The 20,948-nt window shown below is 39.9% G+C and overlaps 1 protein-coding gene and 1 long non-coding RNA gene across 6 annotated transcripts; both read right to left on the minus strand.

Moving 5' to 3' along the window:
* Positions 1–697: 697 nt before the first annotated feature.
* LOC141763063 (uncharacterized) lies at positions 698–5,000 on the minus strand. 2 transcript variants are annotated; one of them, XR_012592994.1, is made up of 5 exons: positions 4,848–5,000; positions 3,779–3,898; positions 3,564–3,674; positions 3,199–3,256; positions 698–854 (listed from the first exon to the last, which is right to left on the minus strand). It is a non-coding gene; the product is annotated as an uncharacterized LOC141763063 (long non-coding RNA). The 2 variants fall into 2 exon arrangements; XR_012592995.1 differs by lacking the exon at positions 3,199–3,256.
* Positions 5,001–5,394: 394 nt separating this feature from the next.
* Positions 5,395–20,486, minus strand: jam2a (junctional adhesion molecule 2a). Of its 4 annotated transcripts, none has more exons than XM_074627335.1 (11): positions 20,178–20,486; positions 13,761–13,826; positions 13,474–13,584; positions 12,583–12,732; positions 12,312–12,499; positions 12,000–12,102; positions 10,337–10,444; positions 10,212–10,224; positions 8,260–8,331; positions 6,560–6,593; positions 5,395–6,349 (listed from the first exon to the last, which is right to left on the minus strand). In XM_074627335.1, the coding sequence occupies exons 1-11, from the start codon at positions 20,227–20,229 to the stop codon at positions 6,311–6,313; spliced, it is 936 nt and encodes a 311-aa protein (XP_074483436.1). In that variant the 5' UTR covers positions 20,230–20,486; the 3' UTR covers positions 5,395–6,310. The 4 variants fall into 4 exon arrangements, with proteins under 4 accessions (XP_074483436.1, XP_074483435.1, XP_074483438.1 ...); XM_074627334.1 differs by having other exon boundaries at positions 10,212–10,227; positions 20,178–20,485; XM_074627337.1 differs by lacking the exon at positions 8,260–8,331 and having other exon boundaries at positions 20,178–20,484.
* Between the last annotated feature and the right edge of the window lie 462 nt (positions 20,487–20,948).

Genomic DNA, 20,948 nt, shown 5'->3' on the forward strand with positions numbered 1-20,948 from the left:
TACCTGTTCAGATCAGACTGTTGTTTGCATTTTATTCTATTGTTGTTGTTGTTGGTTTTATCTGCTGTATTTTCTGAAAAGCACTTTGTAACCTTATATTGTATTGTATTATTGTGTATTATTGTATTATATTGTAAACTCATTTTTATTGTTACTGACAGCAGAAACTCAACACATCTTACTAAAAACACATCTGTTCTGAGTGATGGATACCAGGTTGGAATACTGAAGGTTGTGGTTTCAATCCTTATGTATTGCACTGGTACGTTTTAAGGACCAACATCCTAAATGTAGAAGTCAAATACGATCAAAAACAATACATAAGAGTGTTAAGACCAATAGCTCAGAGTGACAGAAGCTGGGTTAGAAGACTGGAGGTTGTGGGTTCGATCCTTATAATGTGAGTTTTGAGATCTAACTTCCACAATGACGAAGACAAAGTTACCAGGAGAACATTCCAAGTGTGCTTGGCGTTGGTGCGTTGGTGGGTTGGTGGCGGAACATACGGTTTGGATGGTTGTGTGGTTACACAAGAACTAGAGTTCGAATCCCCGGGGTAGTAGGGACGTAAGTGTCAGGTACCGAAGGGAGTATGAGATGTGCGTCTCCTCCTGGGCTTTCGGAGACATAGAACGGAGGGGTTATGCGACACAAAAACGAGTTGTTTTTTTTCCCCTTTCCCCTTTCCCCTTTCGTGTTTATTTAGTGAAAAACCCCAGCATTTCTCCTGCATGACCCCCTCCGACCCTTCTGGGTACACCGTCTGCATTCATTCAGCAGAAGAAGAAGACGACGAAGACGTGGATGAAGAAAGTCCGTCATCCTCAGTCGTGGTCAGAAGACTCTGCTCTCATCTGGGGAGAAAAGAAGAGAAGGAAGACATGAGAATTGCATCACATTCACAAACATCAGAGCCTAAAACAACAACTATGATTACAGTTCTAAAAAAGCTTCTACAACAACAACAACAACTATGATAACAGTTATAGAGTAACTTCTACAAATACTACGACAACAACAACCATGATCACATTCATAGAGTAACTTCTACAAATACTCGCACAGGAAAAGCGTACTATACTCTGACTTTAATGACTTTGTTTACATACTATACTATGACATTTTTATGATTGTTTTTTACATACTACATTATGACTATTTTTCAACATACTATACAATGTTTTTTTTTTTTACATAATATTTATTAGTTTACATGTTTTTTTTGTGACATACTATACTATTTTGTTTTTAATATATTTTTTTAAATACTATACCATAACTTTTTGTTTTTTTTCTCTTTTTTGGACATACTCTAGTAGGACTATTTTTTTTAAATATTATACTATGACTTTTTTATGATTTCTTTGACATACTCTACTACGACTATTTTTCAACATATTATACAATGACTTTTAATGATTTCTTTTTACATACTTTATGACTATATTTTTTGACATACTATACTATGACTTTTTAATGATTGTTTTTACATACTATATTATGGCTATTTTTTTTTACTTACTACTTTTTCTTTTTATGATTTTTTTTGCGACATGTTATTCTATATTTTTTTCAGAATTTGTTTTGACACCATTACTTTTTTTTGACATACTGTTGTAGGACTATTTCTTTTAAATACTATACTATCACTATTTCTTTGACATACTATACTATGACTTTTTAATGATTGTTTTTACATACTATATTATGGCTATTTTTTTTTTTCATACTATTCTTTTACTTTGTTTTGCGACATATTATACTATGTTTTTTTATAATTATTTTTGACATACTGTTGTAGGATTATTTTTTTAAATACTATTCTATGACTTTTTATGATTTTTTTGACACACTATACTATGACTTTTTTATGAATTATTTCAACATACTATACTATGACTGTTTTTTATTTTTGCAACATATTATATTATTCCTTTTTTTTTACATACTATACTATGACTTTTTATGACCCAGACGGGACTCCCGGACGGGACTCAACCATCAAGACTTAACAATAAATTTAAATTTGTATATTTTATAAAACGTATGACATTTTATGGCATATTATACCATGACTTTTTATGACATATTATACCATGACTTTTTATATGGCATACTATACTATGACATTTTATGACCTACTATACTATGACATACTATACTATTACTTTGTATATGACATTTTTATGACATACTATACTATAGCATACTATACTGGGACTTTTTTTATGGAATTCTGTACTATGACATACTATACTATAACTATTTATGAAATTTTTTGACATAGTAAATTATGATAATTTTTTTGACATACTATACTATTCATTTTTTTTCAACATACTATACTATGACTTTTTAATGATTTTTTTGACATACTACACTGACTTTTTATGTCTTTTTTCCATATACTATATTATGACTTTTTATGACATACTATACCATGACTTTTTATACGGCATACTATATTATGACATACTATACTATTACTTTGTATATGACTTTATTATGACATACCATGACATAGTATGACATTTTTGTGACATACTATATTATGACATTTAATGACAAACTATACTATAGCGTACTATACTATGACTTTTTATATGTATAATAAACTGTCTTTTTTATGGCATGACTTTTTATATGAGTAGTCTTTGTATTAACTGTGTTCCTTCAATTATCCTTTATTCATTTTATTCCTTTTGTTTTATCATTTATTGAATTATTTTCTGTTAGTAGTACGGTAAAGTAGTTAGTCAAATAAACATTTCATTTTATTAAGAACTTGGTTACTTGATTTGTGTGTTTATAAACAACTAAAATCACTGTTCACCATGCGCAAGAACTCCGTAGCAACCCTGAGGTTATGAGACTCAATTGATTAATATGAAATTTTGAGGTTTTCCCTGTTTTTTTTTCTTCAAAATTGTGTGCCGTCCTAAATGAAATAATTGAATTTAATATAAGGGTGAATTGTGATTGCTGACTGTCATCACTCTCCTTCACATTTTACGACAATTCATGGGTTTATGATTCCTAATTTTGAGTTATTAGTTATAGATCCATATTTTGATATTAAGTAATGATTGATTACTAATCTGCTCTATGCAATAACGCTACATGACTTCATGACATACTATGACCTTTATGATGATAAACAAGTAGTCTTTTCTAGAATCTATGAGTAAGAGGACTCACCGGTATCCTGTCGCTGTCTATGATGGCGTTGAGACGACGAGGGATCAGCTCATCTGTCCTGCAGAGACACGGTAGAGATGTTAAAGAAATGCATTTTACTACCTGAGCCACGAGTAAAATGAATAAAGTCTTTGATAAGAACAATAAGCTTTTGTTGGTGTGATCTTTTGAGTTTGTAACTGCTGCACTAGTGGCCCCGTCCACAGCAGTACATTGCTTTGCTCCCGTGCTGGTACTCCTGTCTGCTTCTCCAAACTCCATCTACTGTAGGTAATACACTGACTATGGAGAAGAACCTCATACAACCCCACTTCAAAACACCCAAACTATCACTTTAATATTAAAAGATTAAAATTCTTCCTTACGGTCTCTGAGCAGCAGGCAGCCAAAGGTGGTGACGGTAACAAAGATGGAGCAGATGCCGTGGAGACGGACAGCGAACCAGCGAGAGGTGGTCAGCAACAGGAACCAGGCCTCTGTTCAGGACAAGGACATAGATTATAGACACTGCACTGACGCAGCTCACAAACGCTTCATATTGATGAGCAGTGAATGTAAAGGTGCTGAGGCTGAGGAGAACCTGAGTGCAGGTCCTGCTGGGCATCGAAGGCTTTCTGGAACCTCTCCTCTGCTCCAAAGGCTCGGATGGTCCACAGGCCCTGAAGAGACGACGACAGGTGGGAGAACACTGGACTCCGAGCTGCAGGACACATGAAAAAAATATAAGGGCTTACAACATTATGATATAAGTCTGTGATTATTATTATGTCTTATAAGTTGTTGCAGCAATTTGTGGGTTGAAACCATTTGTTACACAGATTAGGTGCTAAATTTAACAATTTTTTACCACTTGAGAATTAATAAAAAATGATCAATAATCCCTCAAAAATACCACATTAAGACACCAAGACCTTGAGGAACCTCTTAGAAAAGCCATGCTGTAATTTGGTATCAAAAACTTTTTCAGATTTCTGCAAGAATTGCATTATAGGGCAGATTGGATGGCGAGCACTTCTGTTGTGTAAACTGCTCAAAAACCTTCTTATTGTCAATCTATCTAGGAAAGCCATCCATCCTCTGAATGCTCTACGTCTCTAGTTTGTGGCTGTAAAGTTTCATTAGACTGTGATTATCCTAGAGGTCACCACAGGTCATTTTATACAGTGAGGTCAAGTTTAAAAAAATGGTCTCACTACAATGAAATGTCTCCTATGGGGACTAACATCATCACACATGAACACAGTTGGGCTCATTGGATCCACAAGAGTCTCAGTTTTACAGTGATACACAATTAATGTAATTCAAGACAGTTTAGGGACCCCATTATGATGAAATATTCAAATACAACATTTTAGAATAAAAACACATTTATACAGCATTCAAATAAAGTAGGCCGGATTTCAGAGTGCCTGTTGCACAATCACCAAGTTCCCACAGCTGTTTCCGGTCTGTGCAATCAATCAATCAATCAATCAATCAATCAATCAATCAATGCAACTCTTACTGTGTTTTGTTATCAGTTATTTTACTAATATTTGTCAAACAGTGAAGACGCTCGTCGTTTAAACATGTTAAGCTGAGTAGTTTGCATCCCTGGTTAGTGATTGTTGTTGTTGTTGTTGGTTTGTTTGTATTTGTTTTAGTCTCACCTGTTTGAAGCACGCGCTCCGGTGCCTCCCAATCGAAGGTCCGACTGACAAACAGGAAGTGGAAGAATCCAATTGAATTAATACAAGAGGGAGTCAGACTGTGCTAAGTGGAGTGGAGCACAGGGGTGTTTGTTTGTTTAGTTTTATTTATTTGCACAAAATATATAATTTATTAAATAGAACATATAAAATATGTATATATGTATGTATATATATATATATATATGTATATATATATATATATAGGTTTATTTTATAAATAGTTAGACGGGCTAGATACAACCTGGGATATCTTTGTACAGTGAATATCTTTGTGTCATATATCTTGTATCACTGTACAAAGATATGTGACACAAAGATATTCACTCTACAAAGATATATGATTTGGTATTATTAATCTGAATCTGCAACTTAACTAGTAACTAAAGTTATCAAATAAAAATAGTGGAATATAAGTGTAAAAGTATCTCAAAATGATATCTAAGTACAGTGCTTGAGTAAATGTACTTTATTTTGTGCAATTGCAATCACAATAAATAACGGCAAGTAGTGTTTTGAATAGAAAAACATTTTATTACTGATACACCATTCAAATAAAACTCTGAACAATCCATTCACACACTGTCTAAAAACAGACACTCCATTTCGATAAAACATTGATAAACAGTGGCACAAAAATATAAAGACAGAAAAAAGTAAGGCAAGTTCTTTACAAAAAAGTGTGATCCCTAGATAAATATGACAAATTAAAAAGGCACAAGGTATATATTTATGTGTGTGTGTATATATATATTTATATATATATCAAAAGACCATGCAGGCACATTAGGATGGAATGGGATTGGTCTCACTATAATTGGCTCCCTGGTCTCCTGGACTGGCTTTGTCTGGTTTCATGTTGTCACTAAGAAGACTCTTGTGTGGCACTGATAAGCTGGGGGCCCCAGTGTTACAGTAGACAAAACATTGGCAGATGCTGAGGTAAACTACATTTACGTTTGAGTAGATTGAAAGTAATGCTTTCTCTATGGCTTTACGCACAATTCCCTTGTGATGATTCAATCTTTTAAAGCAAAATAAATCCCTTAAATTTCAGTCTTTGGTAAAAAAGAAAAGTTGAAACGATTGGCCTGCAGAGGGAAGAAACAAAGTCTCCCTTAGTCCCTGGATTGTTCAGAAAAAGATCAATTGGATTTTCACACTCTGACCACCAGGGGGGAGCAGAACACCATGAAAGTGAACTTAATCCCATAAGAGCAGAAAACACCAATGACTTAAGTGACCCACACAGCGCCAAGAGAGAGTAAGAAGACATTTTCTTGCCATCCAAAAAGGAGTGGTAGAGATTGAAATGAACATATATTGGAAGATCGAGAGCTCGTTCAGAGTCCAGAGAGAAAATCCAGTGTTTGGCACCTTTATCACGGGGGTGGGGGGGGTGATCTCGAAGAAAGGCCGGCTTCTCAGAGCATGAACGACTGGGTGTGTTTGAAATCCTGGGGCTGAGGGGACACAGAAAAAAGAAAGTATTGAGTTGTTTCAGAATTATGGCTCTCGAGGTGACGGCGGCGTGATTTCAATCAAAAACGCAGCACGATCATTAGGTTAAGTACGGCGTAGTCAGCGCTTTGCTCAGCTTAACATGAGAGGGAGAGGAAGCGGGGGGGTGTAGGGAGGAAGAGGACAAAGGAAATATAAAAAAAAACACTTACTTCTTGGGGCGGAGGGATGTAGTTGACATTGGACCTGGAAGACAAAGACACGGGTAAGCACATTGGACAGTTTGACACAGTCACAGAGAAGAGAAGAAACTCGAGGCGGACAGCTGTATCCTGAGTCATATCTTGCCCTGCATAAATAATGCACATCATACATGGCAAACATCCCACTGGGTAAAAAAGGAAAGTCTGACTCTGAACTCTCAAGCGACTGAGCGGGATTATATTAAGATGTGGAGAGAGGACTGTGTAAGGTCAGAAAGTGTTTGCGACGGGGCATTTGATTAACAGTCAGTATACACTCATTTGCCAGTTTATTAGGTACATCTAGCTCAAAGTGATGCAGTCTAATACAAGAGTCCTGTAATAAATCTGACTTTCATGAAGGTTAGAACGTTTTTCAGATTCAACTATGTGGTCATTTTGGAGGATGCAGTTTGTATACAGAGAGGTGTCACATAGAAATGGTGTCCATCATCTGAAAGCTGGGAACCTGAAGATTAATTTGAGATGCACTGTGTGTCAAGTTCTTCTAATCATAAATCAGAAATAAACATGAATGAATGAATGAATTGTAAAAGTGTATAGGGTATAGTTTGAAAAAACTATATCTCACTACAATGAAATGGCTACTACGGGGACTAACATCATCACACATGAATACAATTGGGCTCATTTGATCCACAACAATCTCATCTTTATAGTGATACCCAATTTATGGAATTCCAAGACTGTTTATGGACCCCAGTATGCAGAAATATTCTAACACATCATTTTAGAATAGGTGAAAACAAGGCAAAAGCGAGCATGGCTCACATACCACTGCGCACTACTTGACCCCTACTAAAGCAGGGCCAGAGGTTGGTGGTGGCATCATGGTTGATACCAATAATTCCTTAGGTTTTTTAGTTTTATATCATATCTGTAGCTTCATTTTAGCCCTAGAACTGAACCTACTAGAGCCGCTGAAAGACAGTCGTCTCAGGGGGTTAACTAGGTGTATGTAATGAACTGGCAACTGAGCGTATCTACAGTCACTGGTTCTTTGCTGGTCTGGCTATGGAAGCAAAAAGTAGCCAAAATAATTTGAATCTTATACACAATTAAAAACCTAATTGAAAAACTTAAAGCTAGGGTTGGTAATGTTGAGAAACTAGCAAGTGTACACTAGATTTAAAAAAAATTATCCAACTGAAAAACCCAGATCAGTGTTGCCAACTCTTTTCCAATGAAAGTAGCATCACTATCTCCGAAAGTCACTAAATCTATCAAGAAAGTCGCAAAATCTATCAAGAAAGTCGCAAAATCGGCAACACTGATAGTCCGTCCCTTCCGGCCTCCCTCCAAAGCCACTGTATTCAAAGAATTTCCAGAAATCAATCAATGTTTTAGGTTTAAAGCTAACTAATTAATAATTACTCACTACCATATTTGTTTGTTTAAACCATTTAAAAACAAGTGAAAATTGACAATTTGCGGTTATACAGGGGGTTATGTACCAAACTATTTCTTGGCCGGTTGCATTGATTCTGTGGAGTCTTTGCTGGTTGTTTAACAGGAGAGTAGCCCCAACATATTCACCAAAATGTCAAATTATTGAAGTTTTCATTCATGGTTAATTGTCGCAATTGTTCAAATTACTATGGCGGTTAATTGCTTCCATATCTGTTTGTCAGCCTAAGGGTCACACTCACGTGTCCTCAGTTCTGTGCAGGGTTTGGCTGCTGATGTGGGCTGCACCATGACACTGGGAGATCCAAAAGGACCTGTAGGGGTCAGCGTGTTGGCTTTAAAAAGGGTTAACAAGAGGGGGCACACTGCACACCATGCTTTAATGGAGCGGGTGGAGGGGTCATTAGTATGAAGTCATTCAATACAAGTGTGCCGCCGTAACCCTAGTTGGGTAAACTTGTCCAATTTCTGAAAATGTTCTGGAGTCTTTCTCGACTTTTTTTCTTTTTGTCTCAAGATAGATCTTGAGACAAAGGGTTTATTGTTTGTGAGTCTGCATGTTGCTACTTGTGCCTGTAAATTGTCCTTGCTGGCACAAGTGGCAACATGCAGACTCACAAAACAACCCTGAAAATACACATTTACGATACGGAAATGATACGTTTACACAAACAGGGTTCACGGTGACAAACCTGCACTGACATGCAGCCAATCGTGATGCAGCAGAGCTGGAATAAAAATTCTGGGGGTGAGCGGGTCAAGTGGTGAGCCAATCACATGCAGCAATCCAAAACCCGGATATATAAAAATATCTAAATCCTGTTTGACTCTTTTCTACTGGCTCTCTTATAGCTTTGTATTACAGCTGTGGAAGTTATTGTAGCTGGGTATTCATTCATTAAAGTATACATATACACATCTACATATACATATATGTATACATGTACATATAAATGTATATACATACATATACATATAATCTACACACAGTATTTTAATATACACTGCAACGATTTTCTCATTTATTTTAAGATTTTCTTATGATTGACAAAATAAAAACATAACTATTAGTAGTATATTTCTTCAAATATCCACCTCAAACACTAGCTGAGAGAGTTAAGGATAAGCAATGTAACCATCAGAGTACACATGGACAGTTAGGTGTATTTTTCAGGGACATTTAAGATCCTAAAAACAAAAAAAAAAGCCCAAATTATCCTTTTTCACAACAACCCTCAACTTAAAATTGGACCCTGGTCACTAGTGTTATAGTGATTTAACATTCATCCATCTAACCAGGTTCCCCTTGACCATTATTTCTGCTAAATCCCAGTTCCTACTTTGTTAACTTGTGCCTACTATTGGTGCATCAGATATCATGTCACATTGTCTTTGAGTCGTTGTGAAGAAGCCTGTTCTATAAATAGGAAGTTGACACTGACAGCTCCAGTTAGCTCAGCGGGATAAGCATCAGACTTTAACCTAGACAAAGAGCTTTCGCATCGGCTTCAAGGAGAGCTCCGACAATGACTCTCCATCAAACGCTGCGCGGCGTAACAAGCCAGTAATCAAATAACATAAAGTCAAGCGAATTAGGCCAGTCACACGAGGACACGCATTCACGTCTCTGCGGTTTTCTGGCTCAACAACCAGTCAAGCATCAAAACGGTCCACTCTTGTGTGTAAACGCACCGCACTAACAGCCCTCTGCCGTGCCACAGTCTCATCCTTCAATCTCCTCCATATCGAAATAATCCATTTTTAAATTACCCATCCAATCTGTTTAATTGCCTGCAATTCTTTCTACCGCCGATATTGTCCTCCTCAGTAATTATTCCATAATTATGTTGCGCTGATTATTCCCCCCCCCCTTTTACATGCCTGCATTTTTAGATCATCTGTCTTGCTACATTTTGACATGAATTCAGCAGATGCATGTCTGCTTGGAAGTGGCAATCAATTTAAAAAACAACATCTGTTGGCGCCAATCACTGTAGAAACAGGCGCTGCCGTGGCTCAAAACCACATTCGGACACACATAGCCACAGCTGTCACTCTGTACAGTCCTGACTCAGCACACAGGACTGTAAGTGCAACAACAAACCAACCCCCGCCTCCCTCCCATCTTTAAGTGTGTAGGGTATTAGCCCCGTGTTTGTTCACATCAATGTTAATGCAATCACAGAGCTCTTACCTTCCTCTGTGTCCTGCTGATGGATGAGTCAGGAGGAGCATGAAGAGAGAAAAACAGTTTATTTAATTTTTTTTTATGTGATGCGCTGACCGCAAATCACAGCTGAACGAAGGAGACAAACTCACGGCTGAAGAACCCGTTGCGGTGCAAGAGGAATCCGCCGCCTGCGAGGACCATGACGACCAGGCAGATCACCACCACCGCCGCCACCACGGCCGACACGTTGACGTCCTCTGGAGGCGAGAGGGGAATAAAAGGCTGAGTTATGGTCTGTTTTCCATATGCAGCGGTAAATAGATGGAGAAAAACTCTCTGTTTTATTGAAGCAATAAGTCACAAAAGACGGGGAAATATATGAACTCCTTAACAGCGGGAACCATTACATCTCCAAACATAAACAGGAAGGCCATATTTTAACGGAACTCCGTCTAATGCCTTTTCCTGCACTCCACTGACATTCGTATAATTCATTAAGTGCATAAAATGGTTGCTTGCATTAGCCTAGAGTACATTATGTAATTTATTAGGAAGCTGAATACCTTTCCTGAGAATACAACACACTTTTAGACTATGTCATTTGTCCCAAAATGAATAGTTCTTTCCTACGCTGTGAGAAGAGTGTGTGGATGAAGCGTTGAGTTGTTTACCTAACTGGCTAGGGATGCACCGATACCGATACCGGATCGGATATCGGGCCAATACTGACTGAAATAGCTGGATCGGATATCGTGACAATTGGGCCGATCTATTAAATTCAATTCTACATTTATATACATACTATATATTAAATACTGACATTTTCATTCCTATTTGACCAATTTGTTGCTGTATTAAAAAGGTTTACACCTGAATCGTAACTCCTGTTCATTTTGAAGATTTGCCAAGTTGTTGGTGTACGATGTTATTATTTTAATAATAAATAACAATTCACTAAATTGAAGTTAAGTACATTTTTTCATTTTGTTTTACGAAGTTAGAAAAGCATTCTTTTTAAATGTTCTATTCATTTTTCTCAATTATTTTAATCATTACTTTGAATGTATCTTCATGTATCTTTATATTTTCATTTACTCATTATTATAATTAATATTATTATTATTATGTAGTTGAAGTATATTTGATACAAGGATAGGTTCATTGTCAATAATATATCATTAACACATTTTTTTTTCTTTAATTATTAATTTCTTATGTTATTTAATTTTATTTATCTGGTTACAATATTTGTTTTAAAAACAAAAAAGAAATGTTAATACACGTTGGAATTGAATTGTAAAATAAGCCTTTTGCTGATAAAAAGAAAATAAATGATCCAGTCTCTTCCACACAGTGAGGCATACAGCTTATTAATTAAACACTGGTATCGGATCGGTACTCGGTATCGACCGATACCCAAAGCCCAGATATCTCTATCGGTATCAGGACTGAAAAAGTGTGATCGGTGCATCCCTAGTAACGGCTACTCTTCACTAATCCTCTCCTCTCGGGGGAGGCGTTGGGGAGGTTGGTTTTATATAACACATTATGTAGAATTACAATACTTTGCATTAAAGGGTCAAGATTTGAACCTGTATCCATCAACAACACTACTAAATCTCCATATACGTCGGTAGTGGTGTGGGGGGTTTAGTTACTCTTTAAGCTGCTTTGTAAACAGATTTTAGCAGCAGGGTGAAACAGGAGGCTTTTCCTCTCCACTGCATCCCTGATTTTCTCCAGTGCTGAAAGGTGTGGGGAAGAGGCAGGAAGAAGTGTGGAAACACACACATAAAACACACACACACACACCTATCGTCATGTGCTTGCCCTCGCACATCTGGGGCGACCCCACTCCGTTGGAAGCCAGGCAGCTGTATCGACCGGTGTCCTCTTTGGCTACAGATTTAAACTCCTGCAGAAGAAAATGAAGATGGCTTAGTTAGCTTTTAACTGAAGCATGCTGAAGTGTCCTTGAGCAAGACTCAGAAACACACAAAGAGCTCTATCAACAAAACTCCACAGAATCATTTCCTCGCTTCTTTCAATAAGGCAGTGGAGACAGTGTAAACTATTTCCCCAATACACACTTCCCTGTGTCTCTTATCTGTGCACGCTTCTCACCAGTACTCCCGTCTGTGAGTTGATTAGATATGTGGCGTTGGCGTGGCGCGGCGGGCTCATCGGCACGCTGTCCTTGAACCAGGAGTATTTAGCAGGCGGGATGCTGTGCCGGTCCCTACAGCGCAGCAGCACCACGGAGCCTGTCACCGCCCCGCTGGGGATTTCGCAGGACGGGGTTTCGGGGGGCACTGGAGGAAACATTACAGAAACATAAGCAAAACCTGGAAAAAGTCAATCTCCTTTAGTTTTTTTTATCATCTCTCAGTCGTACCCAGGACTTTGAGCGTGACGTTGGTCTCGCCCAGGCTGACGGAGTCGCGAGGAGCGCTGATCTCGCAGCGGTACTCTCCGGCGTCCTCCTGGGTCACCCTATGCAGCGTCACCGTGGCCCCGTCGATGGTCGCCCGGCCCTCAAACGGAGCTGAAAGAAAGGACAGAAGGTCAGGGAGACGGAGGAGGAAATGTCTTCTCTGGCTGCAGGCTAAAGCCATAAAGTATATCACATTACTGCCATATAAACATGAGACATTACATTCATTTACTGTCATAGATATTTTGGCTTCACGTTTGTACAGTGGGAGGAAGTGGAGCCGCGTCGTCCATCTATATATACACAGTCTAGTTTACACTGTAGTTAAAGGATCTTGGAGGCTACAGTGTACATTTACATCACATACCAGCAAAAGTGTTGCCCCAGGGCCCCCTAATCGGATAATCCAGCCAGTGGGTGGAAGAGTGCGTTTCATGACTTTTCACGATTTTTTTACGAGATACTTGTTGATTGTGAAGACAAGAACTCTTCATTCATTAGTTTCTTCATTCAACTGAGCTGAGGCTGAGTGGAGGCTTGACATATTTGAGAAAATCGTCAGGCTCAACTGCTCTGTGTGTAAAAGAGGCCGACCGGGTGAAGGCTACTCTATGATTCATTATTTATTTCACCCCATCATTAAATCCACATCCAAAGGAGAGGGCTCAAGCATACGAGACAGGTTGAGACTGTGCTTAAACATCTCTTACGGTTTATCCATTATTCCCATCTCATCCAGGTGGTGTTTTTTCATCACCCAAACGCCTTCCCAGCTGGTACTGCAAGCTGATTAAAACAAATGCGCTGTTTGTCACTCGGGGGGGATAAAGAGCGACAGGCTGCTTTCCTCACCTTTGAAGTGTCCATCAAAGTACACGAAGGAGACATCTTTCCCTTTCTTCTTCCACTCGATGCGCGGGTTCTGGTCTGTCTCTGTGCGGAACGTGCAGGACAGCACCGCGTCTGGAAACAAAAAAAGAAAAAAGAAAGGGAACCAATGAGATATTTATGGCAGAGTAGCAAAGCCTTCAATCAGTGCTCGGTCTATTTATAGCCGTATGGTTTATTCTGTCAGAGTGAATCTGATAAAGCAGAGGGGGAGAAATGACTCCACAGTGAGATGCTTTTTTCCGCCTCACCTTTGAACTCTTGCGCCTCCACTTTGTGTTTGTCGGATGACACGGTGACGGGAGCGGAGGGGGAACCTGGAGGTGAAGAAGAAGAAGAAGGGAGGGAGGTGAAAAAAAAAAAGAGTGAGAGCATTTCAGAACGCAATATCGCTTGTCATCCATTAGGGGGCAAGGTGAATTGGGTAAAGTGCTCCACATTGCCTGCCAAACTGCAAGAGGAGAATGCTTAATGGCTGGTCTAGCGTCTGAGACAGTTCTCCAGGAGATGTGAAGTAAAGGGCAGGATTACTCCCTCCTCCGCTGTAATCCAGCAGGGTTAAGGAGCAGCCCGCCGTATGTTTACTTAAGCAAGCATCTCACCAGATTAACCTGATGTATGAGGCGGACGGCGGCATTAGCAAAAGAGGCGGATGGCACACTGTCCGTGTTTTGTTTCCCCTACAATCAGTGTGTCACCGATAGCGTCCAAACAGGAAGAGGAAGCAGGAGCTGCCCTTCCTTTGTGCTGATTGGTTTACGTGGAGGATTATTGTCCAGTCGTCCTGTTGTTAAATAAAGGTTCAACGTGGGTGAAGGTTACCTGAGGGAATAAGAGCAGTAAACACTCTCTTCTGCTTTCTGCTGCGGCACGGACGCCTATAACATCTCCCGAAAGTGCGATTTTTTAGACTGAAGGCCATGCATTTTTGAAATTACAGAATAAATGTTGAATGGGCCTCAAGGGGTACTTACTCAGAACTTTAAGGGCAATGAAAAACAACTTTTAATTTGGCGTAATGAACATTCTTGAATCTTCCCACAGGAAACACACATTGAGTGCTACAGGAAGGAGTCTCAAAACCAGGAAATGAGTTAGCAATTTAGCACTTTAAGTTCCTCTTGTCTGGAAGTCAATGGGTTTTTAGTTTGATGCCTGAAATAAGGTCTGCGGTTAACACAAGCTGAAGAGATTTTAATGTTTTGTTCTACGATATACGATGAATTTTGAAGCCGTTATGTGTCTTTAAATAGGCGGGGTAACACTTTATTTTACAGGTCTGCAAATTTCATGGTAATTAAGTGATACTTAGCAAAGTAACCTATTTTAAATTTCTACGGAATGACTGCCAAATTACTCCAATATTTACCTCAAAATTCATCGAATGTTACTTTATTATAAATATTATTTAATAATTATATTTCGCTATTTCCCAATAGCTGGTAATTTATTTAAATCATTTCCAGGAAAAGAATACAAAGTTAATTGATCTGCTTTATTTCCATGTCTGCTTGTAAATAAATGATAATTAGCAAATAACTTCTTTGAAATTTCTTAAAAAAACTCCCTGAATCATGACATCAGCTACCAGGTCACATCTGTGTAGACAATAAGTCACACAATGGTGAGATTTGTGCCTGATCAGAAGTGTCTTCTATTAGTTTTTCCATCTCTTACTGAACAAAACGTAAAAGTATCATAAACGTTTGTTTGCCACAGAGCTTATTTTCTGCGATAATCCTAAACTCAATGGAAAAATCCCATTGGCTTTTCGAGGGAACCAAGGCGATGCTAACTCCCTGGTTGGACTACAGAAATACATCATCCCTGGAGTCATCTATTTACCTTTCCTGCCATTGTTCCTGCAAACGGCATGGCATTATAAAACACGTATACTGAGAGTACTGTGACCAGTTTCCTGTTAGTCAGTAACTTCCCGTGTGGGCCCATTGTTACTGGATTACTATTGCAGACGTTTTCTCCCGTGAAGGCAGGGCTGACATGGAAGAATGGAGGGAAAGTTGAAACAAAGGGCAGGAAGTGTGGAAAAGAACATGATGGATGAAAACTGGAGCTTATAAAAAGCAGACTCCAAAGGTCTCTCTCGCTCTTATTTACAGCTATTTTTAAGTTAGCCTTTAAATAAACAACAGCCTATACAATAATAATGTCAACTGACAAATGCGGCGTAAGTTTTTTAAAAGCTTTTCCTGAAGTTGGCTCAATTTACACCAGCTTCACTTAGTTTGGGCTAAGTGAATTAAAACGGCACGCTCTCCCCGCAGACGCCGCCTCTTCCCCTTCGCTTTGCCATGTGTTGACTTGCGGCGGCGTAACAGGATTATCATCGTAGCCTTGGCTCGCGTACCTCGACACCCTCTGAGGAGCATTGTCTCACTAAAGGATGAACAAGACGAAGGAGGGAGATACAATGAGATTAAAAAGGGACGAGGAGGAGCGACAAAGGAGAGATGAGCGGGCCCTAAGAATAGAATACAAATGAAGTGGAGTGGAGGACGGCGAGGCGGGTGGAGGTTGGCGGAGGGGAGGGCAGAGACTTGCAGAAGCATGAATAAAAGAGAGAGTGGGATTGAAGGCGAGGGAGATCCTCTCAGACAGTCGGACTGTGAATGGGAGAAGCTCTTGTCACATAGTGTGAGACCAGGCCTGCCGCCACCTTGAAGGGTGCCTCTTTGAGAAAAAAGAGATGTAGCAGGGCTGACAACATGCCCGCACTTCACCGCTGCACTGACTGACGCACACAAAAGTACACGCGTCAAAAGAAAATGAGCAAAGCGGTTCTGCATGCGAGGTCCCGCCGCCCCTGAGTCGTGCTTTCACTGTGCTCTACTACTATGAGCACTGTCAGCTCCAATGGCCTCAATTAGCTACAAAGGCGTCGAGGCAGACAATGAACACATGGCCTGTTCGGATGATTTCACAACTGCATGGTGGGTAATGTTAACGTGGCGTAGCTTCCTAAATGAAAAAGGCCTACTGTCCAAGAAGTCAACAAGACATGTTACTCGGGATTAGGGGTAAATGTTGACCCACTGAGCACTGGATGTCACTTCAGTGTTGAGCCTCACACATGTAGTTTAAAGGACATGAAATTAAAGGTGCAGTGTGAAGGATCTGGTGGCATTTAGCGGTGAGGTTGCAGATTGCAACCAAGTGAAATTTTTACGTGTGAAGGAGAACTACGGTGGCTGACGCGAAAAACGTGAATGGCCCTATCTAGAGTCAGAGTTTGGTTTGTCCAGTTCTGGGCTACTGTAGAAACATGGCGGCCGGCTCCGTATGTAGATATAAACGGATCCTGTTCCTTTAAACAACTGTCTATTGTTGGGAGGTGGGTTCGTCACAGAAAAGAATAAACATGTAAAAAATCAGAATCTGTACTAATTAGAAGAAATAGCCACCTAAAGGTCTACAAATGACACCGATGGACTAAAATGGCACTAGTTTCAAGCCTCAGTTCAGCCTAGTTTAGCATTACCCAGCAGAGTGTCGGCACAGTTGGCTGTGAGCTCCAGTTAACAGCCAGACTTGGACCATAATTGGCACCTGAAATTAACCCCAAGATGCTGTTGTCACCAAGAGTCAACCCTCTGGTGCTGAGAAATGAAGCCAACGTGGAAGTGCAAAACAAACTGCAGTTCTTCAAGTGGCCACTTGAGGATGGCTCCAAAAGCGAGTCAATCTCCATAGCGAAATTATATTAAGGCTTAAAGTTAGGCGTAACTTTGAGGGCTGCTAGCAGATTGCTCTGCTGCATCACCCGGCCCGCCTCAGCTCCACCAACGATCCACCTCTTTGCCCATTTTTGGGTTAGTTGGGAGTTAGGCTGTGTCATCACTGCTAAGATTCAGCTTCATAATGGCTCTTTTTATGGATGACGTCACGACTACGTCAATATTCTATACATTCTATGGTTGTCACCCATCAGGAGTGAGTCCGGCAAACAGGCGTGCCGGCCTCGGGCTATCTGTTGAGCCAAGCATTTTTGGCCCCCCAACATAAAATGGTTCAGTGGTTTGCAAAAGAAAAAGAGGTTTTTGCTAGTAGAAAGGTATTTTAGCTAATGTTACCCTCTAGCCAGCCGAGTCGGGCTGATTGTGGCTTAACATCGGCACACTTCCCTTTGAGAACTGATTGTGATCTGGGCCATAAATGACTGCCAAATTTGGTCAGATATGGACTGAGCATCGGCTCCCGATTTGGCACCCGGAATTAGCCCAAAATTGTGCCGTGTCACTAATCATGAGTGCAGGAAACAGGCATGCCAGACTTGGGCAGCTGTTGAGCCGAGCATCCTTGACCACAAATTGGTGGCCCTATCAAGTCATATAACGTAAGTTTGACAACACCAAAAAGATTTTAATGAGTATGAATCTAAAAACTGAAATGGGATTCAGAAAATTGCTTTGACTTTCTAGTAAAGGTTTTCATGTGCTCTGTAGCAGCAGGTCTCTGATGATCCTCCAATATGGCATCATATACAGCCATTGAGGTAATCAAAATGCCTCTGCAATGGGCCTGTTGTGGCTTTGAAGCACAGAAAAACGTCTAGGCAAAGGCGTCAAAAACACACACACACACACACACATCTCGTGCGTGGCATCAACATCAAGCAAACACTGCGACAGCTTTAAACTCTGAGGGACAGCCACCCTCTTCGCCTGAGCAAAAAATAGAAAAATGGCACGCTCCGCTCCTTGGCACGCAGCGTTACTCTCATTACGGGGTCCGTACAGAGTGTTACCGAGACCGGGGGTGGGTGTTGCCAGGAGCTGTGGCGAGGTCAAAAGCATGGCGCAGTAATAATTAAGGCACTTATTCAAATTAACAGGACAAATGGAAGAGGAAGGGAGATGGACTCGTAGGACGTATCCTGTCTGGCTGGGTTATGTAGATAACGGGGAGTGTGGACGGCGCACACGTTTCAAGGCTGTGGGGGTACAGAGACAAACAGGGAGGACTGTGAGTGTGTGTGTGTGTGTGTGTGTGTGTGTGTGTGTGTGTGTTCTCCATTCAAACAAAGCCTCTCTGTATGACTGTAGCCCTGTGAGCAACAGCTGTCTCAGGCAGGCACGGTGTGTGAGTCAGTGTGAGCGGTAGAGATGGGGGGGGATGTTGCCAAAGAGACCCACCCAAAACATTTCCTTTCATTTCTTTTTTTAAACAATACACTCCACGGGCGTTCAGTAGAGCTGAAGCTGCTCTGTTGCTCTGTTGACACCTATCTTGTGTGCCAGATGATGAGTGATTTCTGTCAGGTTGTCCACAGCGCGGCTGGACACACACACACACGCACGCACAACTCTGTGAACTTGTGACCTGACAGGTGGCAAAATGTAGAGTAAAATCTGCGTCACTCTCACTGTCTCATCACATCCATCTCACACCGCTGCTGCTTCTCCCCTGGAGTCCTAAAAAGCTTCCTCCTTTCCATCAGGGAAAGTTAGGGGCCTTTTTTTGCTATTTCAAGAAATAGGTTGTATTTTGCTGTTTCGTCCCTCAATCTCCGCTCTGAAAACACCTCGTCACGAGGAAAAACAGTTTGAAGTTTCTGGTGGTGATCCAACCGCTGACCTCATGCACGGATACGCCACCTCTTCTGCCAAAAAGGGAGCCCACCTGCCACCACCACCACCGCCACGCCGCCCACACCCTAAGGTGGCACCCGGCCAAACGCAACTTTAGGGGCCAACTTGTAGGAACCCAGCGAGGCTGCACAGACACTACAGCCCACTCACACAGAGGGGCTTTAACTAAACTGGGGGACGAACAGTAAACAACAAAATAAGAGTCCAAAATAAATGATTTCTTTATATTTTTCATACTCAACTTATATTTATTTTATCATATTATATTTAATTCCAATGCAAATTCACATTTTTTTTTCTTTTTTTTAGTCTTTTAATTTATTAATGAATCTTTTTAGGAAAAAAAATTAAGAAAATTGTCAATTAATAAAACCACTATTTTGAAAAATAGGAATAAGTCACTTGTTAAAAAAAAGATTTTAAGTCTAGGGCACCAAATTAAATTACTTTTATTACTTTTTTTTGCTATGTATAGATCCCAGGATGTACATTTTGAATAAAAAATAAATCATTAATAAAAAGTAACAATATATACACTAAAGCTGCTATCCAAAACTTAAATCATCTATTTCCTGGCTTTATCTTGCAGAGAGAAGTATGGAAACACAAAAACTGGGGGACTGCGGAATAACAGTAAACAACAAAATAAGAGTCAAAAATAAATTATTTCTTTATATTTTTCATACTTAACTTATATTTATTTTATCATATTATATTTAACTCCAATGCAAATTCATATTTTCAATTTTTGAATCTTTTTAGGGGGAAAAAATGAAAGAAAATGTCAATTATTAAAACCACTATTTTCAAAAATAGGAATAAATCACTTGTTTAAAAAAAGATTTTAAATCTAGGGCACCAAATTAAATTACTTTTATGACTTTTTTGTGTGCAAAGTATAGATCCCAGGATGTACATCATTAATAAAAAGTAACAAGATGAGTTAAAATACACTATAAAGCTGCTATCCAGCACTTAAATCATCTATTCCCTGGCTTTATCTTGCAGAGAGAAGTATGCAAACACAGAATGAATGAATAGTTCCCATTAGTCACTTACATTGCATCAGTAGAATAACAATAGGAAGATACAGGGACGTCCCCAGCTCCATTCTCCTCCACAACTCTTCCTCTGGCTCTGGAGTCTCGTCTTCTCGTCTGGACGCAGCGAGGAGCCTCAGCTTTCTGCTCGCACTTGTTCACAACTCTCCAATGATTCATCCAGCTTCCAGGGAATAAAACTGAATAAACTCCAGGAGAGAGGAAGAAGCAGATCGGACCGAACAGAGAACGGAGCGGAGTATGAGAGAGAAGCGATGAGCGTCCTCCTGGTTGTGTGTGTGTTTCAGATGTGGTTGAGGTTGAGATGGAGGTGGAGCGTGGAGCGCGTCAGAGCGCAGCGCGGTGGCCAGGACGCGCACTGCACGAACAACTGGACACATAACAGGACTCATGTTGGGTATGGCAACAAGGTGTGGCATTGATCACACCTAGTAGACCCGAGTGGGACCCGGTTTGACCCCACAGAGGGTTTTAAATATTGCTCAACGGCATAGATTATGATTTGAAAGCCATGTGGAACATTTAAAGTCCAAATTTCCCTCCAAACAGAACATATTTTCTATTTCTAATGATTTAGAGACTGCAGTTTATCTTTCTTTAAGTCTTGTTAATAAGGCACCCCTTATATCATAAATGGTTTATAAGTTGTAATGGCTTTATTCATAATGTACTACTAACTTATGGATCAGTTTTAAGCATTTATATTGTGATAAAAGCCTATTTGATAGCCTAGATGGACCATATGAAATTCTATTTATAACAACTTATT

Source organism: Sebastes fasciatus, chromosome 24, assembly GCF_043250625.1.
Source record: "Sebastes fasciatus isolate fSebFas1 chromosome 24, fSebFas1.pri, whole genome shotgun sequence".
NCBI classification, from domain to species: Eukaryota; Metazoa; Chordata; class Actinopteri; order Perciformes; family Sebastidae; genus Sebastes; species Sebastes fasciatus.

Coding starts and splice junctions, on each gene's coding strand:
- jam2a (XM_074627334.1), bottom strand. CDS start 20,229: ATGGAGCTGGGGACGTCCCTGTATCTTCCTATTGTTATTCTACTGATG. Junction 13,827..20,177: donor TGTTATTCTACTGATGCAAT/GTAAGTGACTAA, acceptor CTTCACCTCCAG/GTTCCCCCTCCGCTCCCGTC. Junction 12,733..13,473: donor CTTTGATGGACACTTCAAAG/GTGAGGAAAGCA, acceptor CCTTTCTTTCAG/CTCCGTTTGAGGGCCGGGCG.